Below are 17,056 nucleotides of genomic sequence, written 5' to 3'. Positions count from 1 at the left end.
AGTAAATTCTGAAAAAAAAAATCTAAAAATGCCATGTTCATCCCCCATGACACAAAAGACATAAGCCTGCTTTATGGAGAGACAAACAACAACAAACAGGGAAAGGACGGAAGAACAGGAGCAGAAGAGACTTTTGAACCTTTTGAAATTTCACCTCATCCAACCTGATCTAAAAGCTCAATATCCAGTTGGGCTCTCTGCATTTTGTATAGGAAAAGGCTGCTTAATTGGTGATGACAAGACATAAATTTGTGAAAGATAAATACAGCAGTTAGTGAACATGGCTGGACTCTACCCTATTTAAGAACATGGGTTACACATCTTCTCTGTTTTGGAGTGGGCTCCTCTATGCTTGTATTGAAAGCTGCCTTTTTCATTTATGAGTGAGGCAGAGAGAAATAAAGATGATTGCATTTTCAGGTGTGATATCTAATAACCTAGTGAGCAACCCTGGTTCTATCAAATTTAAGAAATTGGGCTTTATTCCTTTTGTGAGATCGGTTCTCTCCTGTTTACATAGAAAGCTGTCCCTGGTGATTAAAAGCCAGAGAATTAATGGTGTTAGGATGTCCAGGTGGTTTAATTTATACTAGCTAGCTATTCAATAATGTGGGTTTTATGTAGTTCTCAGATAGTCAGATTGTAAAGAGCTCCGTGTGGAAAGCTGCTTTTTGGTTTATGGTGGGTCAGAGAAATAATAAAGACATAGTTGGGTTTCCCAGATGATCAGAAATTTAGCTTAAATGATCTTTAGAGTTTAGATACAGCCCTGTTGGTATCTTATTTAAGAACTCCAAAGGGTTGCATTCTCTTTGTCTGTTAGGTTGCCTTCTTTTTTGTTCTCTTCTCTTCCTCCGTTCCTCTACCTACAGTAATGGAGTCCTCCCAACTCTATGGAGGTACAGAAGAATATTGTAGTAGCAGTGAATCTGGGTGGACAATGTATATTGCCTCCCCCATGCAGAATGATGATGATGACCATGGCTATGATTATGAAGAAGAAGATGATGATGATGATGATGATGATGACGACGATGATGATGATGGTAACAACGGCAACGATGACAGTCATGATGACGACAACGACAGTGGCGATTCCATGGTTTCTGATGCCTCAACGGGTCCCAGTCATCGTGAGCATCCATATGAGCATGGTGATGAGAGAGCCCATGGCATGACCCAGTTCGAGCATAATCAGGATGAAGACGATAACGAGTACTGTTCATACGAAACTCCTTACAGAAGCATGAAGAAAAGAGAACAGAGAGGAATAAGCAAAGAGAAAGAAGACTCGGTGCTCATGGCGAACAGTGCAACCAGTCATGTTCAGAATGGAGCAAAGGTGAGGAAAACCAACTGGATGGGCAAAAGAAATTAGATATAATTTATTTGCCTTTGGGTTTACTGCTAGGTCTGTAGCATGTTTCTGGTTACGTTTGCCAAATTAGCAAGGTGAGACCCGTTGTTCATGTCTATGTTGTATGCGTCATTTTGTAACAGTTGAAAGCTTATGCATGTTGAATCCACAAATGTCTTAGTGGGTACTTAGGCTTTTATTATGTTTTCTATGTACTATACATTTTTTTTTTCTTCTTCATGGTAGGGATTGGTGTAGAAGGAAGATTAACCAGGAAGAGACAGTACTACGGTTTCTCTATAAAAATTTATAATATTGTTTGGTTAGCACTGAAAGTTAATTAGCTGATTCTTCATGAATTCTTAACACACTATTGCAATGATGGAATTTGCTTCTACTTGTGGGTGGTTTAATGAGTTTGGGAGTGATAACCCATGAAACCATGGATTTGATGGCAGAATCAGAGAGAGAGAGAGAGAGCATGTCTGGTAACCTACATGAGAAAGGATGCTTCTGGAAGTGAGAGAGGGGAGATTATTTTAAATAAAAAAGGAGTGAGACTTCGCCTTTGACAGAAGATTCTAACCAATGCCCTTATCTCTGTGTGTAGGAGAGATGAAAAAACACAAGACCAATCTGACATTGGAAGCAAAGAAAAAAACGTATAATGAGCACCCATCTGAGGTAGCGAAGCACTGCTAAATGGCACATGGGTGTCCATTTGTTTTAGACTCATCAGAATGGGTGCATCAAAACTGTAAAGCTCACAAGAACATTCAGACCGAAAAAACCATCAAAAAACCAAGACCCAGAAAGCAGCTCAGTGGGCAACCGGTTTACCGGTTCAACCACCAGGTCAAATTTGATTTTGAGAGCATTGCAGGAAAGAGGAAACCATTTAGCTAAAGTGTATATATCTTTTACCACTTACTATATATCTTGGGCTTCACCAGGTCACCCAGACAACCTCCAAAATCAATGAAACCCAAATTGGAAAGGGTCACCTTTACAGCTCTCTACTTGTTGCCAAGTAATACAAAAGATCATGTAGTGTACTAATTCAACCAATACTAACCAACCAGCCAGCCATACTGCATTGAAAGTTTGAAACAAATCAACCAATTAATACGGCCGGCAATGTTCACTGAATGCTAAAGTAAAAAAGTTAACTAGATCTTGAGTAAAATGTAAAAAAGCACCAAGGAGACGAAAATATGTCAAAGAACCAAGGGTTCAATAAGTAAGTAATGACTCCTCGTTTTTGTGAACCAAGTACCTTCTCCCCACAGAAAGACTCGCCTTCAGATCACCCAGATGGCTTAATTCCATGGTTGACAGTGGCGACGTGCAATGCGCTGAACCTGCCCATCCTGCACTGCAGTAGCTAGGCAGTCCTAATTCTTGCCACCGCCTACAGAGAGGTGGTCCAAGCTCTTGCCACCACCCCTAGCTACTGAGCCCCACAGAAATCAATCCAGTCTTCTGGGTTGAAAACCTGTTGTGAACTGTGATAACCAAAGGGAACTCCATTCCCATTAGATGGTAATGAGCTTAGGCTTCAGTTACAAGTCTAAAATAAGGCTCAACCAAGGAAACGTACGTATTTATGACCAACTAAGTTCAACTTCAGTTGGTGGGACGCCCTTTCTTACAACTAACCACCAAATGGAGCATGAGTTGTTTGTGGTACAAAAAGTAAGTATAGTACTCTGCAACTCACTCTCTCTCTTCTGAAACGATACAATAAATGCGTAATAATGAGTGTTATTGATGTCAAACAACGCGGAATGGAGATGATAGAAATTCAGGATCAGGAACCACGCATCGCTTGAGCTTGTGAACAATGTGGTGAAAAAAATGGTGAAGGGGCTTGCCCAGCCATTTCCCAACAGTTCACAGGAGTTAGAAACTGGGGAGGCATAAATTCTCAGCCAACAGAAATAAGTTGACAAAGGAATGGCCGACCATGCTGAGACAACTTCGCTGAATGCAACCCACTAGCTTGTGTAAAGAATTCAAATACTATATATGACTATACCAGATTCTTCTGTCCTGGCCTTCTTTGTAAGGATTACAAATTTTGACAAAATATTACTTGATATATATAATACTGCCGGTAAATAGGGGAAACGTGTAAACGAGTGTTAAGAAATAGGAAGATAAGGACTAAACAGAAGTAACTTTGACAAAATATTATTTTAGAAAGTCCTGAAATTCCTATAATATCTTGAAAAATTCACCCAGATTTCAGGGGAAATTTTGGTCAAAAAGTGGTTCAAAACCGAAATTTAAGATCATGCTTTGGTGAGAGCCATAAGCTTATTTATAAGAGCTCACAGTACAAGATTGAACCACTTTTGTTGAAACAGATAAGGAAGTGCAATATTTCATTATCAAAACAAAATGATGAGCACCCATGTACAGCAAGGCACTGTACAATGGGAATGTAGAAAACTTACAATACATATCAAGAGTTACAGTTCATGAAAAGAGTTTCAAGTTCAAACAAAAGAATTGTACGATATTCCCCTGAAAGCTATATGAACTGACAGCCGAGAACCGAGTTCCCCATTGCCCTTCCTCTTGAGTCTTGATCACGTCAGAGCCGAGCAGTTCAGTTCTTATCTTCAAAGATACAAGAATTTGTCACCCTAAATGGTCCCAAAAGGCTTCATACTCCATGCTACTTTACCTCTTTTACAAGGCAGATCAGAGCCCATGTCGAGAGCTATAAAACCAGTAGTACAAGAGAGGAAACCAGGCAGAGCCCCTGGGAAATCTAGCAATATAACGGTCCATTGCAATTGTAGTGATTACCCACTTCATAATGTAAGTAACTATGCTCATTTTAAGAACAGTTACCAACATGTGGGATCACTTGAATTTGTATGGAAAGAAATAGAACTTTTTAGAGATCCTAATATGGTGCCATGGAATAACTGAATTGCCACAGCGAGGGCGTGCTGATGAAGGTGAAATATACGAGTCTAAAGCGCTGAAACAATTTCTCACAATCACCCAAAATCTGCATAACAGTACAGGAAAAAAAGTTCCATTGATTGGAGGAAATAAGCAATGTTAAGTTAGACACATACGTGTCGCTATATCAAAAATCAAAACAAAAGGAAAAGGTCCCGGGTACGGATCTGCTCTAGAGGAGCCTTGGCATGCTGACACAATTGAATCAGTCCAAATATGAACATACTGAAAGTACAGAAACAGTATTAAGATAGATCAGATAACCATGCACAGATAATACAAAAATGAATGCAAAGAGAAACTATGCAGCTTTGGTGATGGTGGTGGTGGTGGTGGTGGCGGTTCTGCTGCTTATTATGGTTTTGGTGTGTACTTGTTTTCCATTCTTTTCCTTCTCTTGGCAGGATGAAGATCAGAGGTCACTGTGACATTGGCCAGAGGGTTAGAATGAATGCATGATGAAGTGGGATCACAAACCAAGGTCTGGGGGTTCAGCTTTCATGGACTTTACCTCTCACTCTCAGCTAGCTGGCACCTTGGATGGGTAATTAACAGTATTTCTCCTGTTACACATGGTAAGCATAAAGAAAATGCCTCAGAAATGGCATTGCAAGTCCATCCTCAAGTAGAATATATATTTTCTTAATTAAATGAACATTCATACTAATTAAACTGACAGTGCCACCAAAGGGAATTTTAATCCTTTTTATCTCAACCTTTATTTGAAAATTAATTAACACAGAAACACTCTTGACATGGGCACATGGTGAGATTGCATCATCTCTAATCCTACTTGCAAATGTATGGTTTGCATCTCCATTGCCTCCAAATGGTGTATACAGTACAATGTACATCCCTATTTTTCTCTTAAGGCGGCCTTTTTTAGCCTGCACTCGGTTGCATGTAAAGAAGGAAAATGAATAGTTTCCTTGGAAAAGAATATTCAATGGGAGTATAAATCATTTTCGGATCAGATCAATTTGAAGAGTATAAATACAAATATGTACAGTGCAAATACATACAAAATACAAGGTTTAGCACTCTACATATGTACTTCTACCTAAGAACTTTTTGGGTTGATCAATACAAATTGATTACCAATTAATGGTGGCTCAGTTGACATGATCTCAAACTCGTAGCAGAGAGCTGGGATCAAATTCCACTGCCACCAGGGTTTTGGAGGGGGGGGGATGTTATGGGATGGGCTACTCCCATGGTGTAGCCTCATGAAGGAAAAAAAAAAAGAAATTGGTAAGAGAAATGTGTTGTCCACATCACATATGAAAATAACTTCAACTAAAACAATTAGACTTCAACCCCCCCCCCCCTTTCCAGTTCCCAGGGAGCTATAAATGTTTGATGCTTCTCTAAAAACAGTCTTACACATGCATTTTTAAGAACTGTAAATAGTACCAAATAACAGTTGTTGGCCAATTTGCATTGAAACCCAAAACGTTTCAGGTAGAAACAGCAATGGTACCACATGATCTCAAAGTGCAAGCTGTGAGTTGAAAGGGACAACCTCTGTTTATAAAATGGCTTATGGAAAATTATTGAGTATTATTCTCCCATTAACACTCACTTTTGAAAAACATTCTTTTTCCACAGCCATTTTGCATGAAATCTAATATTGAAAAAAGTGCATTTCCTGAAAATTATTTGTTTTCCTTCTTTTTCTTGTGCAACCAAAGAGAGCCTAAATGTAAAAAAGGGATGGACAGCTCTGTTTTGGCCATAAAAACAGGTGGAAATATAATGGGTTATCCCTTCCCAGTACATCATGAAATAGTAGCTGCTGCAAGGAAAAGCCTGGCAGAGTCGCGCACCTTTGAAGCATAACGGACTATTGAGAAATTATTGTAGTGTTAGCTCTAAGGACTAACTATCATGGCCAAGTCTGCGCTCCCACCTCCCGGACTAACTAGTATTTATTCTTAGCTATTTCTTCATGGATCTATTGGTTATTGTACGTGCTTGTTACTTGGGATATTTGGGTATTTTTGTTTTTCTTTCGAATTAGTGATCAATTTATGGTAGGGTCCGACTATGACACAACCGGTATCAAATAAATATGTTAATCAAATTTGAGTTTGATTCATGGGTAGGTTTTGATTCCTCAAGACTCTTCCGATACCATGTCTTTCACCGACACCATAGTGGTTGAGATGTCTGAATGCATTTGAATATATCTGGATCTATTTTCACCAGTTTGTAAATTGCAAGTCATTATATTTTAAAAACAAAAACAAAAAAAAAATGGAATAAAAAGTGAAATTGACTATGGTGGAGTGTGGGGATCTCCGGAGGAATCAAGAAATCCTTGTCTCCATTGGTGGGGACGGGGAGTTTCTCCCCATACCAGGCTTCATCTTAGTTGGTGGTTTGGCAAGTGTAGAGATGAAGCCAAGAAAGAATGGTTAAACGAATCCCACAAATAGACACAAGGTATAAACGTTCACGCTTGGTGAGTTGGTGGGTTACCCATGGGTCAGAGCTGGGGGCCTCTGAAATATGAAGAGAAATTGCCTGAACTTAACCATGAGGGCAGCACTAGAGAGAATCTGCTGTAGTGGCTATTGGAAGGATAGAAGCGTCCCTTCCAAATCCAAACTTTGGATCTTTATTGGGCTGCTCTAGAAGTCGTGTTATCTGGAACATGACACAGCAGCGGGGTTTTTTATGGAGTTTTAGACTGAGGACTAACACTCAGCTCAGGCTATGTTTGTTTGATAGAATACAAGAGACAAACAGAAAATGAGGGTGGGAAGCTCCAACCAAATTTTGTGAAATGCGTTAACTTTTCCACAACTGTTCATCTCTTATCTATCAAACCAAATATAGCTTTAATGTTGCTTTTAAGAACCCTGCCACCAGGACCTTTGAGTGCAGATGGCATATGCAGTCAGCAACCTGCATTCGTTTTAAGTTTTCAGAACGTTGATGTGCCAGAGTCCAAAAGTTGTTAATTCTAACCATCCATTCCAAGATGAGTTCACCTACTATTTTAAATCCCATTCATGGCCCGTTTGGGAGGGCTTAACAGTGGTTGAACTGCTACTGGAAGAGGTTTTTCCGGAATGACCAAAATTTTGGCTCTCCGGATGTTTTACTGAACATTGTTTATAGGCTTTCTGGGTGGCCAAAGGCCGCCATGAGTAACAGTGTAAGCCCTCCCAAACGGGGGATTCAGTATAGTCATCTAGCTGCATATCCAAGAAAAATTCCATTTCCATCGCATACAATCAGATTGGAGAAGATGTCTGCCACTTGAATAAGCACAATATTGCAAATGAACCAAGTTTCCTCGTACAAACAGATGACTAATTTCCAGGTCAACTACAATAGAATCAATCATTATTACCACTACGAGAAGAAGCAGTGAAGAGTTTTGCCTTCACTGGCATCCATAGAACAAAAGTAAAAACAAATGTGAGCTTCAGTAATGCCTCAAAAGTCTCATCAAACATTACAAACAACAAAACTAGGCTCTGCTAAGGCCAGTTGCAGAAATACAAACAAAATGCAAACTCAACAGGTTTGATTAATCCAATTTGAAAAGATGCTTCCGTTAAACAAAACAGTGAACCTTTATCCTGCTGCTATTTGGTCCCAACCGGGAGGGACATTATTAGGTACAACCATTTCCAATTACTTAAAAGACCACTAACAGAAAGCTTAGATCTTTAGCTGTTTAGCGATCTTGAACCATTCAGTATGGAAGGATCCCTCTACATCAATCCTCTCATAAGTATGGGCTCCAAAATAATCTCTTTGTGCTTGGACCAGATTTGCTGGCAACCTTTCCCTCCTGTAAGTGTCAAAATATGCAAGACTGGATGACATACCCGGGGTGCTGATACCTGAGTTGATAGCAAGGCAGACAACTCTTCGCCAAGCAGATTGTCGCTCAACAATCTCCTTTGCGAATTCTGGGTCCACAAGAAGGTTTGCAAGATCTGGGTTCCTGTCATAGGCTTTCTTAATACGGTCCAAGAAGATAGCACGGATGATGCAACCGCCCTTCCAAATCCTAGCAAGTTCTCCCAATTTCAGGTCCCAACCCTTCTCAATGCTCTTTGCACGGATCAGATTCATACCCTGTGCATAACTGCAAATCTTGGATGCATAAAGAGCTTGCCTCACATCATCTATCAACTTCTGCTTGTCCACAACTTGATCAGTCAAGATGTCACAAACTCCACTTGATTTGAAAACCTTGGCAGCTTCAACCCTTTCTTCCTTTAAACCACTAAGGAACCGTGCATCCAAGGATGATGCTATTGTGGGAGCTGCAACTGATAAATCTGCAGCTTGCTGAACAGTCCATTTACCTGTACCCTTCATTCCAGTCTTGTCTAAAACCTTGTCAACCAAATAGCCATCTCCCTTATCATCTTTAATTCCAAAAATATCAGCAGTGATCTCAATCAAGAAGCTCAAAAGTTCCCCCTTGTTCCACTCTGAGAAAACCTGATGCAACTCCTCATTAGTAAGCTTCCCCACTGATTTCAGTACATCATAGGCCTCTGCAATTAGCTGCATGTCTCCATATTCAATCCCATTGTGAACCATCTTGACAAAATTCCCAGATCCTCCTTTGCCAACATAAGTCACACAGGGACCGCTGTCAGGGACTTGAGCTGCCACTTTGAGAAGGATATCTTCAATGTACTTGTAGGCCTCGAAGGACCCACCAGGCATCAAAGATGGACCATTTCTTGCACCCTCTTCACCACCTGAAACTCCCATTCCCAGATAGAGAAGACCTAATTCAGCCACGGCTTCCTGTCTCCTCTCAGTGTTTTCATACCACTCATTACCACCATCAATTATGCAATCACCTTTCTCCATGTAAACAGAGAGGGTTTTTATGGTTTGGTCAACAGGAGCACCAGCCTTAACAAGTATAATTATAACACGAGGCTTTTGAATAGATTGGACAAAAGCTTCAGGATCATGGAAACCATATAAGGGGAGGTTTCCTTCCTGTTTAGCTCGTTCAACGGTCTCATCAACCTTGGAAGTGGTTCGGTTGTACACAGAGATGGGAAATCCTTTCTCAGCAATGTTGAGGGCAAGATTTTGGCCCATAACAGCAAGCCCCGCGAGGCCTATTCTAGTAAGTGGAGCAGCCATTTGCTTTTCCTGTTAGAAGAATGAGATCATCAGTGAGAAAGCTGGCAAAATACTAATCACATGGAAATGAAAACATGGATCCCATAATCTAAAACTAGGACTTGTCAGGATTCTTCAATGAAAAACATAGAGAGAAAGAGAGAGGGAGGCCACACATTTTCTGTTCTTACACAAGAAGTTGTAACTCTAGCAGAATAAATCAGCTTGGGAATCCTTTTTATTTTTTAATAATACAGTAAAGAAAAGAGTGAAGCTCAAAAATTTTGTGATATCAGACAAGAGGCTGAATGCTTGTTGAGTACTAGAAGAAATATCGACCACACTGAATGACATGGAATATATGGGATCTACGGTGAAATCAAGGGAAGAGAAAAATCCCATCACTCACATCACAAAGCAAAGGTAGGACTTCTTACCAAGAATCGCAATGTTCAATGAAATTGTGGTTCTTCTCACAGAAATAAACAAAAAACAAAAGCTACAGATTTACATTTAGGGAGGAAATCGTGACTCTAACAAATGAAATCTACAAGTAAGTCCTTCTATAAAAGTAACCTGAAAAGAAAATTCAAGATATTGTAATTTCCATTTTCCACTTTCCAGAGAACAAAAGGTTAATAGATTGGTTTGAATCAAAACAGATCACATTAAAGAACATGTTAACGCAAAAGAAGCGTAGATTCAGGAAAAAAAATCACGAGAATATATCCTCTAACTTCATCTAAAATGCAAAACAAAAAGCCTTGCAACTTTTTGATCCTTTTGCCACAAAAGGTAGGGCTTTTAACGAGGCAAGGAAGAATAAACAGATTCCCAATTTAAAACAAAATAAAGCAAACAAAGCAGGAGAAAGGGAAGAAGAAAAAGAACCCACTTCAGCAATTCACAAAGAGAACAAACAAATCGAAAGAGAAAAAGAAGAAAATTGCAGCAGCTAGAGCAAAACCAAGAACAGAGAAGGAAAAAACCTGTAATGAAGAATCGGAGATTGCTTCAGAAATAAATCGAGTCCCACGATATCGAAGATCTGGGTATTGCAGATGAGATAAACAACGAAGGATGAGACCGAATTATAAAGCTCAACAAATTCAAAAGTTCAGAAGATTCGACGCTTTTGCTTGACCAACCCAAGCTCTTCGACGAAGACTTCCCACTTCTTCTCACATATATACACACAGGTCAAATTTGGCTAACCAATTTTCTTCCTTTCCCTCTCCCTTAGCTTCCTCGCCGCTAGGCGCTTTCCCACTCGCTCTAAAATCTCATCACTGTCCTTATTTCGGCCTGATTCCCTAATAGTATTGAGGGGTACTTTAGTAATTTAAAAAAATAAACGCGTGTCAACGGTAGGAAGCGAGTGGCATTGAGGCGGCTACATGTCTAATTGTCGAGACGCTTTTGCATCCAGTGATTTGGGCACCTCTCCTCTCCTATGACTTCTGAGCACATGTAAAGACCCAATTGCCCTTAGTAGTTTGCAGGGAAAAGTATCGGGAAATAACTGCTTTTAGGAGAGGTAATTCAGTCTTTTCATTGAATAGTTGGATCATGAAAAAGGTAGGTGATACCCAAAGGACAAAAAATGGTTTCTTCGATGTTGGTTGAGGGGGGGGTTAGGTGCGAGTGCAATTGCGACGAGTATGAACGTTCGAGATCAAATCATAGCTTAATGGTTAGGTGGCAGAGAAAGGATGTGGTACCGCAGGATCTTTTGAATTACAATACATCCATCTCATGGTCCGTTCATATGTCCTCTCCGGCTCTCCCCAACCCTCTGATCACCTTTTTGATTGAATGAATAGTGCATCCACAATTCAATTGGGACCGTCCAAATCTATGATAGACAGGGCAAGGGGTGTAAAACGGATCTAAGACTGGTAATTTTGTTTAGACTTCAGATATATGTCGCAAAACGTGGTCAATTTCAGATTATTCGTATCAAACTACCAACGCGCTTAACAGTTCTATATATTATAAGTTTCGGGGTCGTTGAAATCAAGTGGACCCGACCCATTTGTGAAGAATCTAACAATGGGACACGTCACCTCAAGGTTTTTAAAATCGAACTTGGCAACGAATCGTTCAGGGTCCGGTTTCAAGGTTGAACGGTGTTATGGTTCAAACCAAATGAATGGTCCATTCTAATAAAAAAAGGTCAAAATTATTGAACAGTTCGACCTCCCAAGTCAACAATTTGTTGATCAAATCAGTGGGAAAAACGGAATTGGTCTGGCTTTTCCGGTCTAATCCGGTTTTAAAAATATTGTGTCACTTATGCATAAGCAAAAAATGGATAATTGCAATACTCAAAATATTGACAATTGGGTTCATTTCTTCAGTTAACCGAAGCTCTCCTCAGTCCCCACGATGATCTCTGCTCACATGGACTGAAAATAATAGATCCAATTTTTCGGATGGCAATAGCATTCTCTAGTGGATATCACATCTCCTCCCCACAAGGGACCACCCCACAGCACATCCTGTCGTGTCCGACGTTAATCTCTAGTGATGATTTTACTCCACGTACTTTTTACATTATGTAAAACTTAACTGATGGAATAACATAAGTATCTATTTTGAAGAGGTCAAGGTATTCAGGTGTTGCAATTGAAAATCATGAATACCTCTATCTGTCACTACCTGAAAGTACAGAGAACCTATCTGTATGAGACAATGACCCCAATGCCTCGAACATGGGCTCCAACTTCATAATCAGTACTAATTGTTTGAATCAGATCGGACTAAATCGCTAGGATGGATCGAACCAGCTGCATTTTAAGCTTGAATTTAATTATCACGTTGCTGCTAATAGTTGATGATTAATTGAGCAGTCCATTTATGAATTATCATGACAGATGAAATTGGAACCCAATATTTAAAGCCCATCAAACTGTATTGTTCTGTTTGAAATCTATCTATCAGTTTTACATGAAACCAATGTCTTTGCTTTAAAGAGCAAATTTGTACAAGTTTTTCCTCGGGCTGCAACTTGTGAAGGTTGGCTCCAGAGCAGGGCCAATCCAGGCCCAACCTAATCTCAATTGGATATCCAAGGATCAAGGAGGCTTCATTTTACATAGTAAATACGTTCTTTCTGTACTCTACGACCATGACTATAATATGACAAAAATGGGTTCTTGCTTTTTGTTTAAACTTATGTGGCCAGGGGTGTAATGGGCCAGTGAATCACTTCTATTCAACTTACCGAATGATTATATTGGTCTTGGTTATGTGATTTTGCCCGGTAGAATTAATTAATGATCAGTTTGCAACTAGCACACAATTGAATGGAAATGGATATTGATAGACTCAAATTCAAATTATTTATATTCGAATTCAATTTTGGATGTATTTTAGATTTGAGTTGAATTTGGATCATAAATGAATATTGAATATAATAAATAAATTAAATTAACAACTTGTTCGCTTTGCAGGAATAAGGGTCTGGAATTGGGCATTCTGATGGTTGGGTATAATTAGAATCTCATTCTCATTCTTATTCTTGGTGGAAAACTGGAAATGGCATTCTCCCATTTAAGGGAATGCCCATTCCCTCTCCCTCTTTTGGGAATTTTTAGCTCATTTCAATTCCTGTTCAAACCAAATTATGGAAATAAACCATTTCAATTCAGATTCAAGGGATTGTGATTCTAATTCCAACCATGAACCAAACAGACCTAAAAACGACTTTAACATTATACTCCAAGTGTTTGCCTATGATACTAGAAAGCCATGATGCCAAAGGAACTTGTAACCACTCAATCAATATCATAAAATTAAGGGTAAATTACAAAGACCCCCCCTGTACTTTGTTTTGCAACAAAGACCTCCTGTACTATGATCGTAAGACAAAGACCCCCTTCCATTAGCCTTCTGTCCAAAAAGGCCATTACAGTATTTTTTTTTAATTCCCATGTTATCCTTCTAACGAGAAAAACATTGTACATCTTCTCAACCTCACGATACACTAACATCAGCGGTGGATGGGCGGTAATCCCCTCTACCTCACCCTGCTACTGGTTCAAATCAACTATCGCCATTGACATACCATGTAAGTTAGCTCGCTTCATATAGAAAAGGGAAAAAGCCCTAACTTCCACTTTCTTCAGATCTGAAACTCTGCTAGGCTAGGTCAGGAATGGCTTCTTCGAAAGCCGATTCCCGTTTGAGTCTGGTAATTACTCCAGCTCTAGAGAAGATCATCAAGAACTATTCTTGAAGGAAACACTCCAAGTTAGTTCATGAATGCAAATTTGTAATCGACAAATTAGCTTCTCCCGAAAAGTTTTCTTCTACTCCCGACGATGCTGAACTGGACAGTTCAGTCCCCGGTCCATTGCACGACAGTGGCCCACTTCAATTCTCTCTCGCTGTGGCCGAAACGATTCTCAGTCCCCTGATCGATGCTTGTAGATCAGGAGTTCTAAAGATTGCCTATCCGGCTATTGATTGCATCCAGAAGCTTATCGCCCATGGCTACATTCGTGATGAAGCGGATCCTTCTGGAGGGCCTGAATCCAAACTTCTCTCTCGGATGATGGACTCTGTCTGTAAGTTGATCGCCTATGGATAAATTTGTGGTGAAGCTGATCCCCTAGGCAGGAGGCCACCCCCAAGGTGACCACCCCGCCAGGGAGTCAACACAACTAGGCTGGCACGGTTCCACCACCCAGTCGGCCCCCTGCGTCGGCCACGCACAGTGGGCCGAGCCCACAGAATCTGGCAACAGTTGCCCAACTGACCCACGCTCCAACACTTTTATGCCTCCCGATCGAAGGGAGGATAATTCCGGACCCCTCAATCGGAGAGGGGGGAACTCTAGACCTCTCAACAGAAGAGAGGAGGAACCAGGACAATCAGAGGACAGCCACTAACCCTTCGAACAACAACACCCATGTCGAAGGGCCAACCCGAGGGATGAAGGCGGGCGTCATGACCGCCCCAGCGCTCACTCCAAAGCCGAGGGCTGGCGCCAAGCCTCTTCCCCTAACGTCACGAACCTCCATAACGTCCTGAACGACCATTGCGCTAGGCACGCGGCTTCGATTCTGAGCACTTTGGCGTTCGCGTTGAACACCACCGCATCCGCGAAGGTCGGGATGTCACCCAGGTCGGGTCTGACCCCATGTACGTTGAGCTTGGTGTAGTCAAGGCCGAACTCAAGCAGGTCAAGGAGGGCTGAACCGACACCTCGGCCGAACAAAGCTCTTGCCAAGGCAGAATGGATGCCTTCTCCTCAGATATCATTGCCAAGCCTCTGCCCCCAAACTTCAAGGTCCCCGCCTTGGAGATGTACGATGGGAACTTTAACCCGGATGACCACCTGGAGAGCTTCAGGGCACTCATGATCCCATATGGGTACTTCAACGCCTTGACGTACCGAACTTTCTAGGCAACCTTCAAGGGAGCCGCCCGACGATGGTTTTCAAGCCTCCCACCTCAATCTATCAATTCGTGGGAACAATTTTCCAGCATGTTCCTTGCACGCTTTATTAGCAGTCGGCGTCCTCAGAAGAGCGTCGTCTCGCTAATGACTGTCAAGCAAAATCCAGGAGAAAGCCTATGGTCATACATTGGCCGCTTCAAGAAAGAAGAATTGGAGGTCCGTGACCTTGACCCCCTGGTCTCCATGCATGCCGCCATCAGCGGGCTCCTCCCCGACTCGGCCCTCAAATGCTCCGTGGCCAAGAGCCAACCAAAGACGAAACCAGAGTTCTTGGAAAGGGCCCATAAATACATTACAGTTGAAGAAGCCTCGGCCACAGACGCCCAGGAGAGGGGCACGGAGCACCGGGACGGAGCCCCTGAGAAGAAGAGGAAGAATGGGGACCAGAACCGCAACAACAATAGAAAGCCTTCGGCCTCGGCCTTGGCTTACAACCAATACATGCCACCCAATTCCACCCGCACGCAGATTCTGATGCAGATTGGGTAGGAGAAATTTATGAAGTGGCATGAGATGTTGAAGAAGAACCCCCATCAGGGGAATCCCAAGAAGTACTGCAAGTTTAATCGAGACACAGGCCACGACACTGAGGACTGTTACGATCTCAAGAATGAGATAGAGTCCCTCATTCGTCGGGGGCACCTCAAACAGTACACCGGGGGCGAGGCAGATACCTCATCCCCTCAATAGCAGTAGCACTAGCACCAACAAGCAGCAGCCGTCATTGACGTCATAGTGGGAGGCACGGCCTCAGGTGGAGAAAGCACGAGTTGATGCCCTCTCCAAATTGGCAAGTACTTCAAGCGGAACTCCTAGTCGGGCCATACACGTAGAGAAGCTGCTTCATCCCTCCATAGAAGAAGTCCAAGTATTCCCCGTAGAAGTCGATGCCTCATGGATGGAGCCTATCATCAGCTTCCTATCAACTACGCAGTTGCCTGAAGGCATAAATGAGGCAAAGTGACTCAAGCGACAAGCAGCCCACTACACCTTGCTGGAAGGGGAGCTATACCAAAGACCCTTCACCTTGCCTAACCTCCGATGCCTTCGTCCAGAGAAGGGCAACTATGTGCTACGGGGAATTCACGAAGGCATCTGTGGTAATCACCTCGGCGGAAGAGCCCTAGCTCAAAAAGCTCTGAAACAGGGTTACTTCAAGCCTACTCTCCACAAGGACGAAGCAAAATTGGTGCAAAAGTGTGATTCTTGCCAGAGGCACACCAACCTTAAAGCCGAGCCCTTGGTCGTGACCACGGCATGAGCCATCCATAACTTCTTTTGGAAGAATATCATATGTCGCTTCATCCTACCCCACATGAGCCGAGCCCTTGGTCGTGACCACGGCATGAGCCATCCATAACTTCTTTTGGAAGAATATCATATGTCGCTTCATCCTACCCCACATGCTGGTAACTGACAACGGGAAGCAATTCGACGATGCTATGTTTCGGGAGTGGTGTGCCTCCCTCGGTATCAGACAGCAATACACCCCGATAGGCTACCCTCAAACTAATGGCCTAGCCGAAGTCACCAACAGAACGATACTGGAGGGACTGAAGACTAGGTTGGACCGAGCAAAAGGCCTATGGGCCGAAGAACTAAGTAATATACTCTAGGCTTACCCAACTACACCTTGGATAGCCACAGGAGAAACTCCCTTCGGCTTGACCTAAGGCATAGAAGTAGTAATCCCAACATAAATTGGCCAACCAACACTCCAAGTCGAAGCATACAACGAAGCCGAAAATGATGAAGCCCGCAGGGCAAATCTAGATCTATTGGAAGAAGCCCGAGAGCAAACGCAAATAAGGGTAGCTGCCTACCAACAACGCGTGGTCCGCTATAACTCCAGGGTAAAAGAAAGGCATTGTCAAGAAGAAGACCTAGTCCTCAGAATCAAGCGAGTGGGGAAGCTAGGCCCCAATTGGGAAGGCCCCTATAGAATCAAGCGAGTCCTCAACCCCGGCACCTTTCACTTGGAGCACCTAGATGGAAGAGAGCTAGGCGAGTACGTGGGGGTACGGGAGCTAGGCGAGTCCCAACTTAGCCTCGGCCCCACTCTACATCGACAGGTTACCATGCCATCTACTTAGGTACAAGTAAAGGGAAGAGAGCTAGGTGAGCCCCGTGCTTCGCTT

At 42.2% G+C, this 17,056-nt stretch overlaps 2 protein-coding genes across 2 annotated transcripts; one reads left to right on the top strand and one right to left on the bottom strand.

The window, feature by feature from the left end:
• The first annotated feature begins 287 nt into the window (after positions 1–287).
• On the top strand, positions 288–1,621 carry LOC104597824 (uncharacterized). Its single transcript, XM_010259551.2, has one exon. It carries the CDS (start codon positions 875–877, stop codon positions 1,376–1,378), a length of 504 nt encoding a protein of 167 aa, XP_010257853.1. The 5' UTR covers positions 288–874; the 3' UTR covers positions 1,379–1,621.
• A 5,962-nt stretch (positions 1,622–7,583) lies between these two features.
• Positions 7,584–10,739, bottom strand: LOC104597825 (6-phosphogluconate dehydrogenase, decarboxylating 2). Its single transcript, XM_010259552.3, has 2 exons — positions 10,441–10,739; positions 7,584–9,481 (listed from the first exon to the last, which is right to left on the bottom strand). Exon 2 carries the CDS (start codon positions 9,470–9,472, stop codon positions 8,012–8,014), a length of 1,461 nt encoding a protein of 486 aa, XP_010257854.1. The 5' UTR covers positions 9,473–9,481; positions 10,441–10,739; the 3' UTR covers positions 7,584–8,011.
• Positions 10,740–17,056: the final 6,317 nt, after the last annotated feature.

This window comes from Nelumbo nucifera, chromosome 4 (assembly GCF_055504915.1).
Source record: "Nelumbo nucifera cultivar China Antique chromosome 4, China Antique-T2T, whole genome shotgun sequence".
Classification (NCBI taxonomy): Eukaryota; Viridiplantae; Streptophyta; class Magnoliopsida; order Proteales; family Nelumbonaceae; genus Nelumbo; species Nelumbo nucifera.
Note: the sequence above shows the minus strand (reverse complement) of the source record. Positions and strands in the feature narration are given on the sequence as shown.